We start from the raw sequence: 20,023 nt of genomic DNA, 5'->3' as shown, positions 1-20,023 counted from the left end.
AATGCATTACTTTTAAAAGTAACTTTCCCCAACACTGCCCACATTTATACTACACTGCAGAAAAATGGTTTTCTTACTTTGTATTTTGTATTTCTGGATTTAAGATTTTTTTTTATTTCTATTGAAAACAAGATGCATTTTCTTGATTAGCAAAATTACCTAAGAAAATAAGTCTAGGTTTTAGACAAAAAAATAAAGCGTTTGGTTCCAAAACACGATAAATGCCTTCTTTTTTTATAGTTACCGCCAAAATCAGTATTGTATCAGGTCAGTATTAAAAAGTCAATTCTTCGTTTTACGCAAAATCCAATATCCGCCGTGTTATTCTGTCATCTTATCTCCCTTTTTTCCAAACTGTGACAAACGCCAGTCCTCTTTCTCTTCAAAATGCAATACATCCTTGTAACCAATCACAGCGCACCATTCCACGCATTGCAAACAATATTGACAGCACTTTGAATACACACCGAATGCTAGTTTTCCTACTTTGTACTTCATGATCAACAAACAAACAAAAACAAAATAGTAATTTTGATGGCACTGATGGTTTTCTGTGCCAAAAAAACGTAACCCATTAAAATCTAATAATTTATGTGAAAGGCACTCGGGCGAAGGAAAAATGCCGGCTGTTGCTTGTTCTCACACGACAGCATCAAGCTTCTGTCATGCTAACACATTGACCCGAGGAGATCTTATGAAACACCTTCCATTATTTTACTCAGTCAACAAAAATCGAGCAGGACCAAAACATTTTACAGCTGATCGCTGTCAAAAAAGTTCAGCGACGACGTCCCAAGGTTGACAGCAGCAATGACAGTGTTCTTAATTTGACAAAGTAAGTGTTTTGAATGATTAATGCCAATAATGTTTATTTTTTTAATCAGTGTATACCACTAGTCAACTAAATGAATATAACATGACAAAGATGAATGCACATTTATATATTGATTCAACAGATTTATAGCATTTTGAAAAAATAAAATCAGTTTTTATAATAAATCTTTGAAAATCTAATTATGCATTTGAATTTTTAATGTTATTATAACATAAAGATGCTATGTGAAAGTTTTAATAGTGGTTTTCATCTTGTCACTTTCTTGGTATAGAAGACACATTTTTACCTAAATTAGTCAAAATGGATTTATTGCATTTGGGAACCAAACTCTTCAAATATAAGATTTAAGTAAATTTGTACTTAAAACAAGCAAAAAATAAATAAATAAACCAACAACATGTTTATTGCAGTAAACATGTGTGTCTTTTATCATAATGCTGCTGTCTCTGTTTTACGACAGTAATACACCATTGAGTCATTGAGAACAGCATCTGTAGCCTGTCTTTGTTTCATACAATCCAATTTGCTGTTGATTTAGCAGCAGGTATTATATGACTGTCACATAATTATTTAGTTGATTCAATTCACCTCATTCGACTGATCGAGTGCAGAGTCACTGTTAAACTTCACAACCTGAAACTGTGAACTGGAAAAGAAAATAATCGACAAAACTCTGCTCTTCTAGAGAACCGCAGGGCAGGCGTGCCATCTGGCCAGCAACGTGAATTAAATAAATGAGATGGACACAGACTCGATATAAACAATTGTGCACAGGAGACTTGGCTTTCTTCCTAATTGAGATTAAATATGCCCTTGCATATATATTTATGCCCAAGCATATGCTGTTTTTTCAGATGGGATTCTGATATGTTTGATATACCATCAGGTTTCTTAACTAGCTTAACTAGCTTCATAATAAAGACCATGCCAGTCAAACAGCTTTGCTGGTAAAATGCAGTGTTAAGCACCAGCTGAAAAACCAAAGCAGAATGAATCAGCATATATTGAAATGGTCAAGTCTGGTCTCTGAAATAAGCGAGACTGTGTTTTTGCAGATAACAACAAACTTCTAAATACATTAAATCCACAACTAAAGTCCTGTTGGGAATAACATGTTTGAAGAGAAAGTGCAAATAGAACTGGGAAAACACATCCCTGAAACAATAAGAGTAGTTTCACACAGTACGCGGCAAGCGACTACAGCTTTTCTCGTGTAGTGGAAGGCTATGTTTATTTTCAACAGTGTTTCACATTTTGCTGCTTTCCGCACGTCTTCTATTGAAAATGAAATTTGAGACTGCCGTGTAAAGTGTGAAACATCCATAAGACACACTAATAACGGTCCTTCACGATGCCGTAGAAAAAACATAAAAAACATTTAACTTCCAAAAATCCTTTTGGTTTGAAAAAGAAAAGAGCTTTGCAGTGATTAAAGGTTCTTTGGATTATAAAAACGCATGACAGAAATGGTTTTTCTATGAAGAAATTTTAAGCACTTCTATTTTTAAGAGTGCAGACGCAGACAGTGATTACAGCAGAAAAAGACACAGCTTTACATTGTGACCCAAAATTCCTCCTGCACCCTGCTGAGGACAGACAGAGAAAAGGGAACTGCGGTCACCAGTCATAGTAAATGTCAGTCAAAGCTGGCCTGAGAGCTTTGGGCTTTTAAAAAAAGAGACATGTCAAGGAGCGCGACAGGAAGACAAAAAATGTTACTGTAATTTTCTTTGCTCTAAATGTTATCATGATTTTATGTTCTCTAAATGTTATCATGCTTTTCCCAAAGAGATGACCTACAATGACTTCCTCTCATAACAATCATACTATCAGGATTCAGAGCTGGAAACTGCGGATTTGGGTGTTTGCATCAGGTGAGACATGAAGCATAAAAGAATACAACAGGAGAGAAAAAAGGACCGAAAGACAAAAAGATTCAGAAGAAGAGAAAGATTCCCTTGGGATTTTGAAAGTGCTGGGAATAACAAGAAAACATACAGGAACAGTCCATGTACAATTTTTCATCCATGTAGTCAACTGTGGGATATGTGGGATATACATTTATAATAGTATAATGACCACAATAATCTACAAAGTCTCACAAAATTATGTACCTATAGTCACATAATTTTTTTATTGTTTTTCGTGATACTGTTACGAATTTCCGCTTTTTTTTCGTGATCGTATCAAGAATTTCTGTTTATGTGTCATTGTCACATATTGATTACCCAACTGCTTTTTCCTATTTTCAAACCATTTTCGCTTCGGTTTAGGGTTACATTTGGTGTTTGCGTTAGGATCTCACTTTGATGGATTAGTCAATTTTCTTTAAAAAAATCTAATAATTTACTCACCACCATGTCATCCAAAATGTTGATGTCTTTCTTTGTTCAGTCGAGAAGAAATTATGTTTTTTGAGGAAAACATTCCAGGATTTTTCTCATTTGAATGGACCCCAACACTTAACAGTTTTAATGCAGTTTAAAATTGCAGTTTCAAACGACTCTAAATGATACCACAACCACATTTTCTCGTCTTCCTCCAGGCCTGTGACGCGCCAGGGCGACCTCACGTAATACGTCATCATGTCAAGAGGTCACGGATGACGTATCGAAACTCCGCCCCAGTGTTTACAAGTGTGGAGAAAGAGGACCGTTCCGATGTTGTTGTATGTGGAATGATACTAATTCATGTCTTTGTGTCAGTTTATTGTTTAAAATGGTCCGCAAATGTGCGTTTCATATATGTAACACATGACCTTTTGACGTCATTTTGCAATTACGTGAGGTCGCGTTGGCTCGTCACCCAGTCGGAGGAGGAAGAAAAGTTGTGGCTTAAAAGTGACTATTTTTTATTTTTCTTGCCAAAAATGACAATCATTTAGCTAGATAAGACCCTTATGCCTCATTTGGGATCGTTTAGAGTCCTTTGAAACTGCAATTTTAAACTGCATTAAAATGAAAAAAATCCTGGAATATTTTCCTCAAAAAACATAATTTCTTTTCGACTGAACAAAGAAAGACATCAACATTTTGGATGACATGGTGGTGAGTAAATTACCTGGATTTTTTTTAAGAAAATTGACTAATCCTTTAAGTATTGGTTTATACAATTTTTTCTGATTTATTTTTTTATATTTTCTCAATTTTAAAAAATTGTCTCTTGGCGTTAGGGTTAGAGTTGGGTTTGGGTAAGGATGTCATTTTATGTAAGTCTAACCTTTAACCGAAGCGACAATGGTAAGAAAATAGGACAAAACAGTTGAGTACCCAATACGTGACAATGACACATAAACAGAATTTTGTGATACGTTCACGAAAAAACGCAGAAATTCGTGACAGTATCACGAAAAAAAAAATTACGTGACTATAGGTACGTAATTCCATGTGACTGGGCTGCAATAATAGCCGTAGTTTCTACGTCATATAAATTAAACACTGACATCTATCATTTTTACATGTTTATAATATGAAAAACTTTCCATTATTTTACTAGAAGCCAATGAAAATCAAGCAGGACCAAAACATTTTACACCTGATCGCTGTCAAAAAAGTTAAACGATGAAGTCTCAAGGATGACAGCAGCAATGACAGTATATGACAAAGTAAGTGTTTTGATTAATACCATTAATGTTTACTTTATATCAGTGTATACCACTAGTCAACTGAATGTATATAACATGGCAAAGATGAATGCACATTTATATATGGATTCAATAGATTTACAGCATTTTGAAAAAAAACTTGTCATGGATTTATTGCATTTTGCGAGAAAAAATTATATTAAAAAAAAATTAAATTATAGATTTGAATTTTTAATGTTATTATAAACTAAAGATGCTTGAGATTTGTAAAAAGAATCAAAACATTATGTGACTATACGTACGTAATTTCGTGTGACTGGGCTGCAATAATAGCCGTAGTTTCTATGTCATATAGATTATACACGGACATCTATCATTACATGTTTATAATTCTTTTGTTGAATTTTCTCTTCTGGTTGGCTCATGTGAAAGGTGGGGGCTTGACTGAACAAAAATATCAGGGCATTAAGTGAACGAGAATGATTCATTCAATTAAACCATTTGTTCAAAAACACTGACTCATGAACAAACTCCACTAAACACAAGAATTTTAATCAGCTCAAAACCTAGCGCAGGAGCCTCAGAAAGACACATTGGCACACGTTCAAATGGCACTCCATTATGAACCTCTTTGACTCCGCCGCAAACAAAGAGAGACAAGGTCTCGGCTACCTTGAAGCAACTCATTGTATCCGAAACGCATGAAAGACGTCAGAATTGGACATGAGTCTTTGAACTCAGTGCTTTGTATCCCTAGATAAGTAGACTTTATAACAAGCCTGATGAACGACAACCGGAACCCTGAATATTCTGAGAGGGACACACATGATGCCAAACACCACCAAGCCTTTGATGTTAAGATGGACCGGTGCCAGACGGACAAAATATTCTAGCAACCTGTTCTCCGGCAGGTCCTGGAGCTCCGGAACATGCAAATAAAGGAAGCAGAACAATAACAATAATTGTTAAGGGAAAGGTAGCTCATTTTTCTAGTGCGAGCCTGAAGCCTTGGGTGCTGTCAGGGCGATTAATGGCATTTTTAAATGACTTACACAAAGACATCATAGTGGCGTTAAAGGTCAGAACAGGTCAACCGCAGATGTGGTTGTTACTTACCGGCTAAATGTTCAGCCGCATGTAACCACAGAAGGGGGAGGTGGGTTTGTAACCATGGTAACAAGCTAACGTGAACCATCATCTGCTCTATAGATGCAGGAGCACTAAGTTTCTAGAGATGAACCAATATGACCCGAGGGCTTGTTTGGATTGGTTTGAATAAACTCGTGTCAACCAATAAAAATAAATTAGTATGGGAGGGAGATTCTGTACAGATTTGCTCATAATCAGTTTACATTTATGCATTAGGTACATGCTTTTATCCATGGGAACATTTTATTGCACATTTTTACAAGATGTATTATAAATCTCAAGTATGCCTAGAGTGTGTATGTGAAGTTTCAGATCAAAATACCCTACAAATTATAGTGTCCAAAATGCCTTGTGTGAGAGCATTTTGTTTTTGTGTTTATACCTTTAAATGCAAATGAGCTACTGCTCCTCACTCTCTTACCAACAGACAACGACTGCTTTCGGTTAAAAACAGATCTGATTCCTGTAAATACAGTCTGAGACAATAGTATATTTAGCCGCATTTAGCATGCATATGTAGAAAAGCTTTTGTGTAAAATTAACCGGTGAATCAGTGACCGTGGGCGGGGCTTTATCAGTGTGACATCACATTAACAAGAGAATCAAAACAGCATATCCAATAAGACTGCTTTGAAAGAGAGGGTGGATTTTTTTTCATTTTAGGGTTGTTGTGTTCAATTCAGCTGATCTCCGGGTCTGGCGGTACCACTTTTAGCATAGCTTAGCACAATCCATAGAATCCGATTAGACCATTAGCATCGCGCAAAAAAATAACCAAAGAGTTTGGATATTTTCCTATTTAAAACTTGACTGTTCTGTAGTTACATCGTGTACTAAGACCGACAGAAAATTAAAAGTTGCGATTTTTTAGGCCGATATGGCTAGGAACTATACTCACATTCTGGCGTAATAACACTGCCCAAAAGTAGTCCCCTTGGTTACTTTCAATAGCAAATGTTTAACTCAAGGGAGCTGGAAAATGTGCATATTTTCAAAAAAAGTGGAGTGTCCCTTTAAGATACATTCAAAGCTATGCATTTGATCGGTATGTGTGTTCCCTGAGAATCCAACCCATGACATTCGCACTGCTATAGTAATTCTTGCAGCTGCAGGAACACTATACGTAAACGAAAAACAAATCTATGATCATGTCTATGGCCTGGACTGGCTAAAATGACGACAGCAAGTCACCACAGACCTAAATCAACAATAGAACCATTTTGTTGTTATTTTTTCCATTATAGAAGCACTCCGTCTTTCTCTTTTCTCTCTGTTTCTCCTAGACATCGCTCTATTGATCTGAACAGAGAGACCAGAGAGGCAGATTTATCCCTCTATTAGAGGCTTTTGCTGTCTGATGGTTACAGATCAAAGGTTTGCTTCTGCCCAGAGCAACAGTGATACACCGACCTATTCATTAAACAACTAAAGATTAAGTTAAGTCTAGTTTAGGGTCGTCTAAGCTGATCTTTCCAGAGAATCAGAGCAGAAAGAATCGTGGCCGAACGTCTTTTGTTTTCTATCTAAGCACACACATACACACTCATATATATGCACTATATTTAGATATACAGCTGACATGTCCTGCTAACTCTAAAGTAGTGGTTCCCAAACTCTTCGGCATGCGCCTTCCTTGTGCATCCCTTCGTGCCCCCTCCCCAACAGAAAATTTGAATTAAACAAAACATATTAAATTATACAATGTAGTGCTGTTAGTTAGTTAGTAGCCTTATTTTTTTAGGTTGAATTACACAGAATTTATAATAAATGAATGTATTTTATGTTTGTATATATTTGAGAACCACTCCTCTATAATGTGTACAGGGGCATACATTTATTACTTTAGCCTAACCAAACTAAATATCACATCTCGACAATGAGCAGTTGTTTGGTTGGCATCTTAAAGGCAGAATGAATCATAGCATAGTAAGAGATACATATGCGCAACCCGTCCCTTACACATAACAAATATTTACACATTTATTTATATCTTTCTACCTTGCTAGAGAATACAGTAAATAAAATAATTAAAATCTAAATGTACGAATCTGGCCCAGCCTCAACTGCAGAACAGAAGCTGGCTCTGAGAATGAATGATTGGATATGAAAATCATGCATATGAAAATTAAACTATAAATACAAAAGATTAACAGCGGTGTATGAAGGCTGCCTGTTGGCACGGTGCTGTGAATACTGCTAATGAATGATAACAAGTCGAGTAAAATCCTGAAGCAGCATATTTTTTCATTAGAAACCAAGTCCAATATTAAACTGTATATCAAGGGATGCATATTAAATATTTCCTTATATGATTAAACTAACCTGTACTGTACAACATTATTATAACCCTGTTCATGGTTGTGTCTAACAGGAAAAGAGATGTTTTGGGCACATAGTTTGTTATATTATTACTACTATTCTATTCAACTATTCTCCTATTTTTTTTATTTGTAATATGCCCTAATGTAATGTACTCTTATGAAAAATGTAATAATAACAACATGTATACTATATATTGTTTTTATATTTGCTTTATACCTCTTGTTCACAAATATGCATTTACTGTAAAGCTGCTTTGCAACAATGTAAAATTGTAAAAAAGCAATAGATATACATTTTAAATTGAATTGAACGCAATCGATTCGTGTCATGCTGATCTGAAACGAATCTAAATTGAATCTGAATCGATTCAATTGAGTCGTGTCGAGCCGAGGTGAATCGAATCTGAATCGAACTGAATAAAAAATAAAAAAATTATAAAAAATGAATCTAAATCAAGAATCTGAACCGTATCTGATTCTGAAATTAACTGAACAGAGCTCAACTGAATCTGAATCGAATCTGAATAAAAAATTTATCTAAATCAAATCAGAATAGAATCTGAACTTAATCGAATCTGAGCTGAATCCAAATCGAATTTGAGTAAAAAAAATTAATAAAAAATGTATAAAAAATTAATAAAAAGTCTATGGGGAAAAGAATCTGAACTTAATCGCATCTGAATCTGAACTGAACTAAATCTGAACCGCACTGAACTGAAATTAACTGTAGAAATGGAAAATTGTGAAAGCAATTTTTATAAATTGAATTGAACTCAATTGAGTCGTGTCGAGCTGAGGTGAATCGAATCTGAATCGAATTTGAATCGAATCTGAATCGAATCGAAACTGAATCGAATTTGAATCGAATCTGAATAAAAAATTTATAAAAAATGAATCTAAATCGAATCGGAATAGAATCTGAACCATATCTGATTCTGAACTCAACTGAATCTGAACTCAACTGAATCTGAACTGAATCTGAACCGCACTGAACTGAAATTAATTGTAAAAATGGAAAATTGTGAAAGCATTTTTATACATTTATAAATTGAATTGAACTCAATTGAGTCGTGTCGAGCTGAGGTGAATCGAATCTGAATCGAATCTGAATAAAAAAATTATAAAATTTTATAAAAAATAAATCTAAATCAAATCGGAGTAGAATCTGAACCGTATCTGATTCTGAAATGAACTGAATCTGAACTGAATCTGAACTGCAATTGAACTAAGCTAACTGAATCAAATGAAGACCTTGTTCAAACTGTCAGTCCAAATCCGATTTTGATGCATATCCAATTGGAATTGAATATGAATCGAATTTGAATCAAATATGAATAAAAAATTTATCCAAATCAAATCAGATTTTAAATTAATACATTTTTTTATAAAAAATGTATTAAAAAATGAATCTAAATCAAATAGGGAAAGAATCTGAATTCTGAACTTAATCATATCTGAACTGAACTGAATTTGAACTAAATCTGAACATCACTTTACTGAACTGAAATTAACTGAACTGAACTAAGCTAACTAAATCAAATTAAGACCTTGTTCACACTGTCAGTCCATATCTGATTTTGATGCATATACGATTGGAATCCAATTACATGTAAAACATGTGAACGCCCAAAAACCCACATGAAATCCGTTTTTTTCTAATCCGTTTTAGGCTACATCCAAAGGTGGTTTGAAATGCTTTTCAAATCGAATTTCCGGAAATCCATTTCACTCTGATCGCATTTGTGTAGCTTTTCAGGTACGTCATGCTGTCGCGTCATGTAAAATGTAAACACGTCAGACGTCAAGGCAGATTGTCGTGCCAGCGCGACATCATTGCCATAGAAACAGATAATCTGGAAAACCGCTGAACACCACAGGACGCACAGATCGGATCTGAACAGTTACACAATGTGGACAGTGAGTTTACATTCATTCAGTTAGCAGACACTTTAAAGCAACTTACAAATGAGAGAGCATTTAACATTTTGTTTGAGGAGGAGATACATGAAGAGATAACAAGTGGCTTTAAAATTAAACTGTATCAAATTGAATTGGATACTCTGCACTATCTTTTACAAGCTATCAGTAAGTTACCCCCACAGTTCATTTTTAACGAGAAGGGTCAATGAAACCATGGAGGATTTGTCTAAGAGTCGCCTCTGTGTTCCTGCAGCTTGACTGGTAGAAACAAGGGTCACCTCTTAGGGAACACAAACTGTCACAAAAATTATATACTCCAAATTCATTATTGAGCTATCATGGCTGTTAAGCATAGTATAACTCATAAAATATTAAAGCCTGGGAGACAGGCACAATGGTTTGGAGAAAACACGGTGTAACACGGACCTTTCTCATTTATCACACTGATGGCAGTCACGGTCTGCGTCTGCATCCTGGCGCCCGCACTCTTCCCCTTTCTCCAAACTAGCTTCATTTCTAATTAAGCCCTTGCCTGAAAATGTCTCTCATTTTGATGCTCGCCCTTACAGTGCCGCCCTCTCTGTCACCTCTGCCGAGCCGGCGTCTTGTAGATCTGTACGCTGCCCATTAAAATTCAGCCTTGCGATGAAGGCGGTCACTGTACCTCTCTAGGAACTGAATTATCTTTCGGAAGGAATCTAAAGTGACAGGAAAAATGACACCACCAAACCTTCAGCCAGGATTTCTTGGAATACACAAGCATGCACGTACACACCAAGAGGATGGACAATGAGAGAAATGAAGCAGGACAGAAAGATATATGAATGGATTGATGGGTAATTCACAGCTGTAGCTACTGATGTGATTTCAGAGTGACAAGAAATGAGAAAGCAAACACGAATAAGAACAGAACATGCTATTGTATCATGGCTTAAATAGGTTGCCGGAGGACAGCGTAAGGCCAGACTGTTGTTGTCCAGGTAACGATAACCGATAGAAACAACAGCGCAAAAGAGTGATGTACCCCCAAAATCTACATACGGGGCAAGGTCAAAGTCATCTGTGCAAAATTTGGCTGAACTGAAATACCCTGGAGGTATTAAAGTCACTTATAATCACACAGAGAAAAGAAACATTTAATTAGCTCCATGTCATCATCATGTTAGCAACATAAACATGTAATCCTGCATCAGTGATTCAGACAGCATGGTGTCACAGCAGTGTGCATCAATGCATGGTGTTTTACAAAGGTAAACATGGTAGAGAGACAGAGAGAGAGAGAGAGAGAGAGAGAGAGAGAGGGGAGGGGCATTACATGAACCATTCTGAAAAGACCAGCGAGCATGAATATGCTGCCCAAGCTGGTTTGGGTTAGTCATGACAAAAATGTTGCTCAACCATCACCAGTCTCCCTGATGAAGTTGGCTAACCATGGTGTTTTTTCTAGTTAAGATTGTTGAAACCTGGTACCAGCACCCATGCACCCAGGTAGTCTTTTCAACAGGAAATATACTTGTTAACTTATGTCTCTGAGTGAGCTGATCTCCTGATTTAATAAAGGATTAGCCATGGGGTACTGTTCACATCAATACACATGCAAACCAAACTACACTCTCAGAAAAAAAGTACAAATGCTGTCACTGTGACGGCACCCTTTAAAAAGATCATTATTTGTACCGAAAGAGTACATATTGGTATCTCAAAGGTAAATATGTGTACTTTTTTAAAAAGTAGCACCCCAGTGACAGCCAGTACCAGTGCCAGCACAGTGCCAGAACATATTGTAACAGATATTGTAGTGTTGCAAAAATAACACTGCTTTATTCCCAAAGACTCGGGAATGTGTCCACACATAGATGTTTGTGAACTTACCCTGTCAGAACGACCACAAAGTCCATTACATTCCAGCCGTTGCGTAAGTAGGAGTCTTTGTGAAAGACGAAGCCCAGGGCGATGATTTTAATGCCAGCCTCGAAACAGAATATCCCGATAAAGTAGGGTTCTGTGTCGTCCTGGAGGAAGAGAGGAAACAGAAGGATGACTCTTTTTCTTTCAAAGAGAGTGTGTAATGAAGCATGGAAGAAGAAAGATAGAAAGCTGGGGGAAGAAAATTGGTTGAATCTTTTCACTTTTTTACGTGACACACATACAGTTGAATAGGTCAAGATGTATGGACCTGCTTTATGATGAGTAGAGCGAACATGCGACCCTGGTGCAAATCTGTCTGACAGATAGACAAACAAACAGACAGATGGACGGACAGGTAGGTAGATTCGATGGATGGAGACTGAGATTAGGGTGCAAAGCTAAAAAAAAATGTGGAAATATTCCAAGTTGGAAACTTAAGGAATTAAAGGAAATTATTTGTAAAATTTTGGTAATTTATACAAACTGTATTACATACATATTAACTTCCTCAAAATATGACTTATCTTTATCCGTGTGTCAAAATTCCCATATATTGTCATGTAATTTCCATAGAAAGTTTCCAAAATTCCCAAAAATGTGCAGCCGTAATTGAGATGATAGATGGATAGATTGATGTATAGACGAATGCATAATAGGTGCATGGATTTATAAATGAATGGATGGATAGATGCATTAATGTGTGGATGGATGCATGGATGTACAGATGGATGCATGGATGGATGGATGCATGGATTGATGAAGGGATGCATGGATGTACAAAGTGATGCATGCATGGATGGATGAATGGATGTACAAATGGGTGCATGGATAGATGCATGGAGGGATGGAGGCATGGATGGATGCATGGATGTACAGATGGATGCACAGATGCACAGATGTACAGACGGATGCATGGATGGATGGATGGATGGATGCATGGATAGATGGATGGATGGATCCATGAATGGAGGGATGGATGCATGCATAGATGTACAGATAGATGGATGGATGCATGCATGGATGGATGGATAAACGGATGGATGAACGGATGCGTGGATGAACAGATGGATGGATGCATGGATGAATGCATGGATGGATGGATGGATGGGTGCATGCTTGAATGAATTTACAGATAGATGGATGGATGGATGCATGGAGGGATGAATGGATGTATAGATGCATGGATGCATGGATGGATTGATGGATGCATGGATGAATGGATGGATGAACGGATGCATGGATGTACAGATGGATGCATGCATGAATGGATAGATGTACAGATGGATGCATGGATGGACGGATGGATGGATGTATAGATGCATGGATGTACAGATGGATGCATGGATGGATGGATGGACGATGGATTGATGCATGGATGTACGGATGGATGCATGGATGTACGGATGGATGCATGGATTGATGGATGGATGTATAGATGCATGGATGTACAGATGGATGCATGGATGGATGGATGATGGGTTGATGGATGCATTGATGTACAGATGGATGCATGGATGGATGGATGGATGGATGGATGCATGGATGGATGGATGCATGGATAGATGGATGCATGGATGGATGGATGCATGGATGGATGAATGGATGGATGCATGGATGGACGGACAAACGGATGGATACATATACAAATTATTTATCTGTATATACTATATATAGGTTAATAGACGGATAGATGTATTGAAAGATAATTTGAATGGATAGATGGATAGATGGAAAGATTCTGCTGAAAAAATGTGCTTTCAACTTTAAATCTCTTAGAAAGAGTTTCATTCCTGGCTAGCACATATTGCATTGCTTTTGAACTTCGTCCCATTAATGTCACCTGAGTCCTATGGCTCCACGGGCACTTACACCAAACTAACCTCTATACCGCTCTGCTCTCAGAAATCCCTGCCTTTTTATGAGTGCAATTATCAACCCAATTGGCAAACAAGTCTTCTTACAACACTTGTTTGATGGAAAACTTATCCTTGCGATATAATTTTATATGGCAGGCGTCACTACAAAACAGCATGACACATAAAGCTTGGCGCTTAATGGGAAAAAATAGAAACCATTTGTACTGTCATAAAAATTATGCTGCTTTTGGCGACAGATTATATAACATTCCATTAACAGACAAAATAATAATTACAACAAAAAATTATTTATGCTGAATACTCCCCAGAGCAACATCAGACTGTATTGGTGTATGTTTAGTCAATAATATCATAATTATCATTCTGGTGCTAGACAGCACCTGTTATGCTTTTCTCTATGAAATCATTTGGCAGAAATGTGCTTGCGGGAGCAGGTGCGAGACTGCGCGTAACAGATGATTTATGGGAGCCGAAAAAAGAGTGAGCACGGCTGCGTGAAGCATATTTCAATCTATTATGTATAGATTCAAAGAGTTTATTAATAATAAACATCCTGTCTGTAGTGTTTAAGTATCAGGAGAGGATCTGAGCTCCGCAACAGGTAGGGAATTGTTGGTTGCATCACTGTGTTAACCAAACAGATGATGCTGATGAGTTTAACAGGTCGTATTTCCCAGATGCAATCTGTGGCAGCTGATACATTAAACAATAAAGAACTTAACAACACTACTTTAATGGATTATTTTAACATCTGCAATATCCATTGCAACCTTGGGACTGTATACTGTAAAAAATACTTTGCTGCCTTAAAATTTTTTGTTGCATCAACTCGGATTTACAAGTCATTTCAACTTACTATTATTTATCTTGACTAGAGATGAGTTGTTATAACTACAGGTGAGTTGTTATTACTTATAAAATTAAGTTGACTTTTCTCATATATATATATTTTATATATGTTCTCTGTTGACATGACTTGTAAATCTGAGTTGATTTAACAAAAAGTTTTAAGGCAGCAAAGTATATTTTACAGTGTACCATACAAACTCAGGGTTACAGGATTAGTTCAAGTTGACAAAACCAAACCAATGCCATCAAGCTTTGTTGGTACAAGCTATTCTTATAGTACCCAAAATTGGCACAAACTAATCCTAAACAGTGGCGTAGCAAGTCAGTCGAGGGCCCATATGCAAAAAAAATGTACGGGCCCCCTTAAGCCAAAGCCCCACCAACCTTGCCTGTTGGCACTGTTAACTGTGGCGCGCAGGTCTGTTAACAACATATACTTTTAATAAGGTAGTCAAATATTTTTAGTTGACTTTTTTACTTTAAATAAAGAAAAACTAAATGTTTTGGGTAGTTTTTGACTCGTGACTAACTTCTCCGCCTTTTCTTTTCTCTTTAAGGCCCCACTTTTATGTTTATATTTGTCCATCCTTAATGTTCATGTAGATAGCTGCTATAGTAACCTCTCACACTGCATTATCTTTTATTTTGGCGCGGCAATGCGTCATGTAAAAAAATTATGGCATAGTAGTCTACGGTGGAAGCGGAGTGCAAAAAAAATAAAATAATCGCATAGAAGAAATGACGGAGAAATTAGACATTATATAATCACTACACATGATATGCATACAAAAATATATTTATTGCGGCCACAAATAAAAATTAAATAGAATTTGCTTTTTAATTAAAAGCTGGGACGGGCCCAGAGCCGGGCCCCCTATTGGCCCGGGCCCATTTGCACGTGCTTACCCTGCATGCCCAGACGCTACGCCACTGCCTTAACTTACCTGGCTAGCCAACTAAACCGGCTTCTTGGTATAGGCCCCTGGTCTTTAAAAAAGCAAATCCCAAATCTGAATTTTGCCAACGTACGATCTACGGCCACACAACAATATAGACAATATGGACACACCTAAAAATTGGTTTAAATTTACTTTTGCTGGGTTGTTTCAACTCATGGATAGGTCAAATATGGTCATTTACTAAGTTAATATAACTCAACAGTTGGGTTTTGTCCATATTTTACTCACCTGTGGGCTGAAACAACCCTTTATTTTTAAAATGTTAAGCAAAAATGTTTTAACTTATTGCTATTGTGTTTCAATCCGACTACAAGCCAAAAACAGCACTAGGATACAGCATGAGGCTGTGATTGACCCATCAGCTTTTAATGTAATTTCTCTGTGATCACTGTGCTCCTCAGGGGAGTTTGAAATCCAACATTACCGTCTACAAACAAAATTACTGCCTTAATCTTCCAGGCAGTCCAGTACCGGCTTAAATATTGCAGCATTGCATTATATAGCAGCTACGCTGTATCACTTTGACTCAGCAGACACAATTTCACTGCTGTCGTGAGTGGGCCATATGAGCAAAAGAGAAGGATCAAAGTCTCTCCGCATGGTTAAGGGTCGAATCACAGGGAAGCGGTGTTACGCGCGCATTTGTCAATGGTTCCCAGCAGGCTGGGTTTTAATGAGGCAGTCGTACGGCTCCTGTGTGAAGCGCTTTGGATGGGCTTTCTGACAAGAGCCTCTGCTCCGACAGGCTCGCTGGTCACCCACGCTACCAGTGCAAGACCGCTAAAATGATCAATCAATATACTCCAGAGGGATTGTCGGGTCTGTGGGTGGAAAGAAAAACAAGCCAAATACATGCTGATATCTCACTGTCTTACTCTCTGCTCTTCAGAGAATGTCCTGTCCATGCGTTTTCTCTCTTTTGAAGACGCCAGGAATTTGAATTTAGCATTCTGTGGCTTTTAGTCCATGCATATTTGCCTTGAGGCCATCTGTATGCTAGTGTACAACTACAATTTTAGACATTTAAAGGAATAGTTTTCTGAAAGTTGACAATTCTTTCATAATTAAAGAAAATGGCATATAATACAAAACATCTGGTAATACATGGCATCTGAAGCATAACAATACATTTTTGATAGAAACATATCAATCACTAAATAAGCTCAAACTATTAAAGGTGCCGTAGGATGTAAAACTGTATTCACCTATAGGCACAGATGAATAATACAAGCTCTGTACATGGTAATGACATATCGTGAGCCTCAAACACGATTGTTCTTCTTTATCGAAACCCTGCGCATGCAAAAGACCACTGAAAAAGAGGCCAATCTCAACATGCAACCCAGTATCACGAAATTACGTATACCTATAGTCACGTAAATTTTTGATTCTTTACCGTGACATTGTCACGTTTTTCCGTGTTTAAACGTGACCGTATCACGCATTTCTATTTACATGTCACATATTGGTTACTCAACTGTTTTGTCCTGTTTTCTTATCATTGTTGCTTCGGTTTAAGGTTAGATTTACATAAAATGGCATCCTTAACCAAACCCAACTCTAACCCTAATGCCAGGCAACAAGGGTTTAAAAATCAGAAAATATAAAAAATAAATCAGAAAAAAATAGTATAAATCAATACTTAAAGTGACATCCTAACGCAAACACCAAATGTAACCCTAAACCGAACTGAAAATTGTTTGAAAATAGGAAAAAGTAGTTGAGTAACCAATATGTAACAATGACACGTAAACAGAAATGTGTGATATGGTCACGATTAAAGCGGAAAAACGTGACAGTGTCATGGAAAAGAATAAAACATTTGCGTGACCATAGGTACATACTTTCCTGATACAGGGTTGCAACATTACACCGACTTTGACGTAAAAGTCTAGATGTACGCCCCAACACATTAATTAAGTACAATGTTGTTACAATGCTAAAAACAAAGTTGTGACTGCTGAGTTGGCGCTATGATAGTTAATGCTATATGCTAGCGTTTAGGCTAAAGTTCTACTATAGACGTTACAGTTACGTTTTGCAGGTCCATACTGAAAAAACACAAACTTACTACTTGAAAACGTCCATTAACGATCTCCAAACAATTGATTATTCCTCAGAATCTGTATATTCATCTAAAACAGGCTCAAACATAAGGTCTGTTTACACACACAAACAGCTACTGAAATGAGCTGCTCTGTGAAACAACCAATCAGAACAGAGCTCAACATTATTATTCATGACCCTTTCAAATAAGGTAATAACAGACCATTTCATTCTAAAGACAAATCCTACGGTTCTGAATTTTAATAAATCTACATACCTTCTATGTAGATATCAGAAAACAATGAAACATGCATTCTCTGGCACCTTTAAAGGCAGGGTGCATGATCTCTGAAAACCAATGTTGACATTTGAAACCACCTAAACAAACAAGCCCCTACCCCAATAGAATCTGGACCTTCTTTTGATAGACCCGCCCCACACTACGCAACCCAGGCAACGATGTCGGCTAGTAGACACGCCCCTTACTGCTGATTGGCTACAAGTGTGTTTTGGTATTCGGCCCAACTCCTTTCTCCAAAGTGTTTTTCAAAAATCATGCCCCACGCCTTTAACAGTTTTAACTTATAAACATTGTTTTACGTCAGAAAACATATCAAGATGCAAAAGCTGCTAAACGGCACCTCCGTCAAAAATGAAATAATGATTGTAACCAAGTCCTCTCGGGACGTATTATACGTTTATCAAATACTTTGCTTCAAATCTGCTTAATCTCAGCCTCAAGCCATTCAGAATAAAAATAACGGTTTCTTGGCATAACCTGTTAAATGATTTTTCTTTAACAGAAGTCATTTAAGTGCCCAATTAAAGGGGATCGATTTGCCTTTTACCTTTAACCAGTAAAGACGGTTAAGAGTGACTAGGGACGTTTTTTAGAAGTAGAGATTTTTGTATGAAACACAATTGAATTTGCTAAATACCAATGAAATTACTAAAATTATATTTGTGAAAACAAGGCATTTCAGTTACTGAATAACCTTTTCAATGCCATTAAAGGCAGGGTGCATGACTTTTGAAAAACACTTTGGAAAAGGGAGTCACTTGTAGCCAATCAGCAGTAAGGGTCATGTCTACTAACCGACATCATTGCCTGGGTTGCGTATGTGTGGGACGGGTCTATCAAAAGAAGGTCCAGATTCTATTGGGGTAGGGGTGTGTTTGTTTAGGTAATTTCAAATATCAACATTGGCTTTCAGAGATCATGCACCCCGCCTTTAAAGTGTAATTACTAAACCTAAACATATGAGAAAAGCTTTACAAGAAAACATGTCAGAGGCCCTTTTTCATCTAAGCTCTTGATATATTAACCCACCGGAGTCATCTGAATTACTTTAATGATAGTTGGATGTGCTTTTTGTAGCTTTGCCATATTAGAAAATAACACAATGTCATTTTAATATAAAATTGTGTTTGTGTTTATCTAAAGAAACTCATATACATCTGGGACACAATGAATGTGAAAAAATTATGACAGATTTGACATATTCTGGTAAACTATTCCTTTAAAATGTGTAGTATTTTCTATTTTTACAGTTATACCATTTATTCGCTTTGTATTCACAGGAAATACATCAACACTGACAAGAAAACGAAACTTGCCAAATAATTTTATGAGGTTTTTAAAAAAAAATATATAGTAGACATATTTGAGAGATAAAAATCGGATATCAAATAGACAAGGATGGATGTCTAAATCAATAAAACCTTTGAAAGGACCAGTCAGGAGGAAATAAAGACAAGAATGAGAATAAAGAATAGCAGAGGATTGCTTACCAGGCGTTCAGACATTGGAGTCTTGTCCATAGCTGGGAGATGCTGTTCAAGGGCCAACACGATGCAGTTGGCAATGATGGTACTGAGGATCAGGTACTCAAATGGAGTGATGGAGTCAAGGAAAAATATCAACACATGCATAACATTCATAACAAGTAGATGAGACATCTACAATCTGATGTGGATGCGCTGATTTATGTGTGTATTTAAGTCAAGTTTCTGTGCCACTAGTGTCAACTAACCAAAACAATAACTTGAACTATTCGCCTTACATCAAAATCACCGGTTGCAAGACAATGTTTGGATAGCATCACTAAGAAATCAAGTTAGAAAATGGCTTTGTTCTAATTGTCACTGCACATTGGTGTACAGTCATAATGTTTGAGGAGCATCTTAAGAACGTCCTCGGGGGAAACGGCTTGAGATTTTCCTCACATATCACACCAAGGACAAAGGGTCTGTCTCATTTAAACAGTAAATCAACACCCCCTACAACCATAGAGGAGATGAGGAGAAAGCGACCCTAACACAGCACAACTCACATGCCTCTAAGCTCAATCAATCAATAAAATGGGCACCATGCATGCTTGTGTCCTTGGCACCCCAAGATGGCCATGTTCAAACCCAGCAACAATGCTATAGTAGCATTGTTTTCCTGTTGGTATCCTAATGCTGAAATCATTTACAACATCTGCCTCTATAAAGGAAATGACAATCTTCAATGTTCAATCTTTTTGAATCAATGATAAAACACAAAGACATTTAAATGCTTGCCCATGAGCAAC

The 20,023-nt window shown here is 37.0% G+C and overlaps 1 protein-coding gene across 10 annotated transcripts in view; it reads right to left on the bottom strand.

The window, feature by feature from the left end:
- Positions 1–19,475, bottom strand: part of cacna1bb (calcium channel, voltage-dependent, N type, alpha 1B subunit, b) — a 176,730-nt gene extending 157,255 nt beyond the window's left edge. For all 10 annotated transcript variants that reach the window (XR_012371170.1, XM_073871366.1, XM_073871365.1 and 7 more), the window contains exons 1-2: positions 19,239–19,475; positions 11,681–11,820 (exon numbers count right to left, since the gene is read on the bottom strand). Coding sequence is in view for 9 of the 10 variants with exons in the window: in XM_073871366.1 (XP_073727467.1) it covers positions 11,681–11,820; positions 19,239–19,406 (308 nt within the window). In the remaining variant the exon portion in view is untranslated. The remainder of the gene's footprint in view (positions 1–11,680; positions 11,821–19,238) is intronic.
- Positions 19,476–20,023: the final 548 nt, after the last annotated feature.

Source organism: Misgurnus anguillicaudatus, chromosome 9, assembly GCF_027580225.2.
Source record: "Misgurnus anguillicaudatus chromosome 9, ASM2758022v2, whole genome shotgun sequence".
Lineage (NCBI taxonomy): Eukaryota > Metazoa > Chordata > Actinopteri > Cypriniformes > Cobitidae > Misgurnus > Misgurnus anguillicaudatus.
This window is presented reverse-complemented; position numbering and strand designations above follow the sequence as displayed.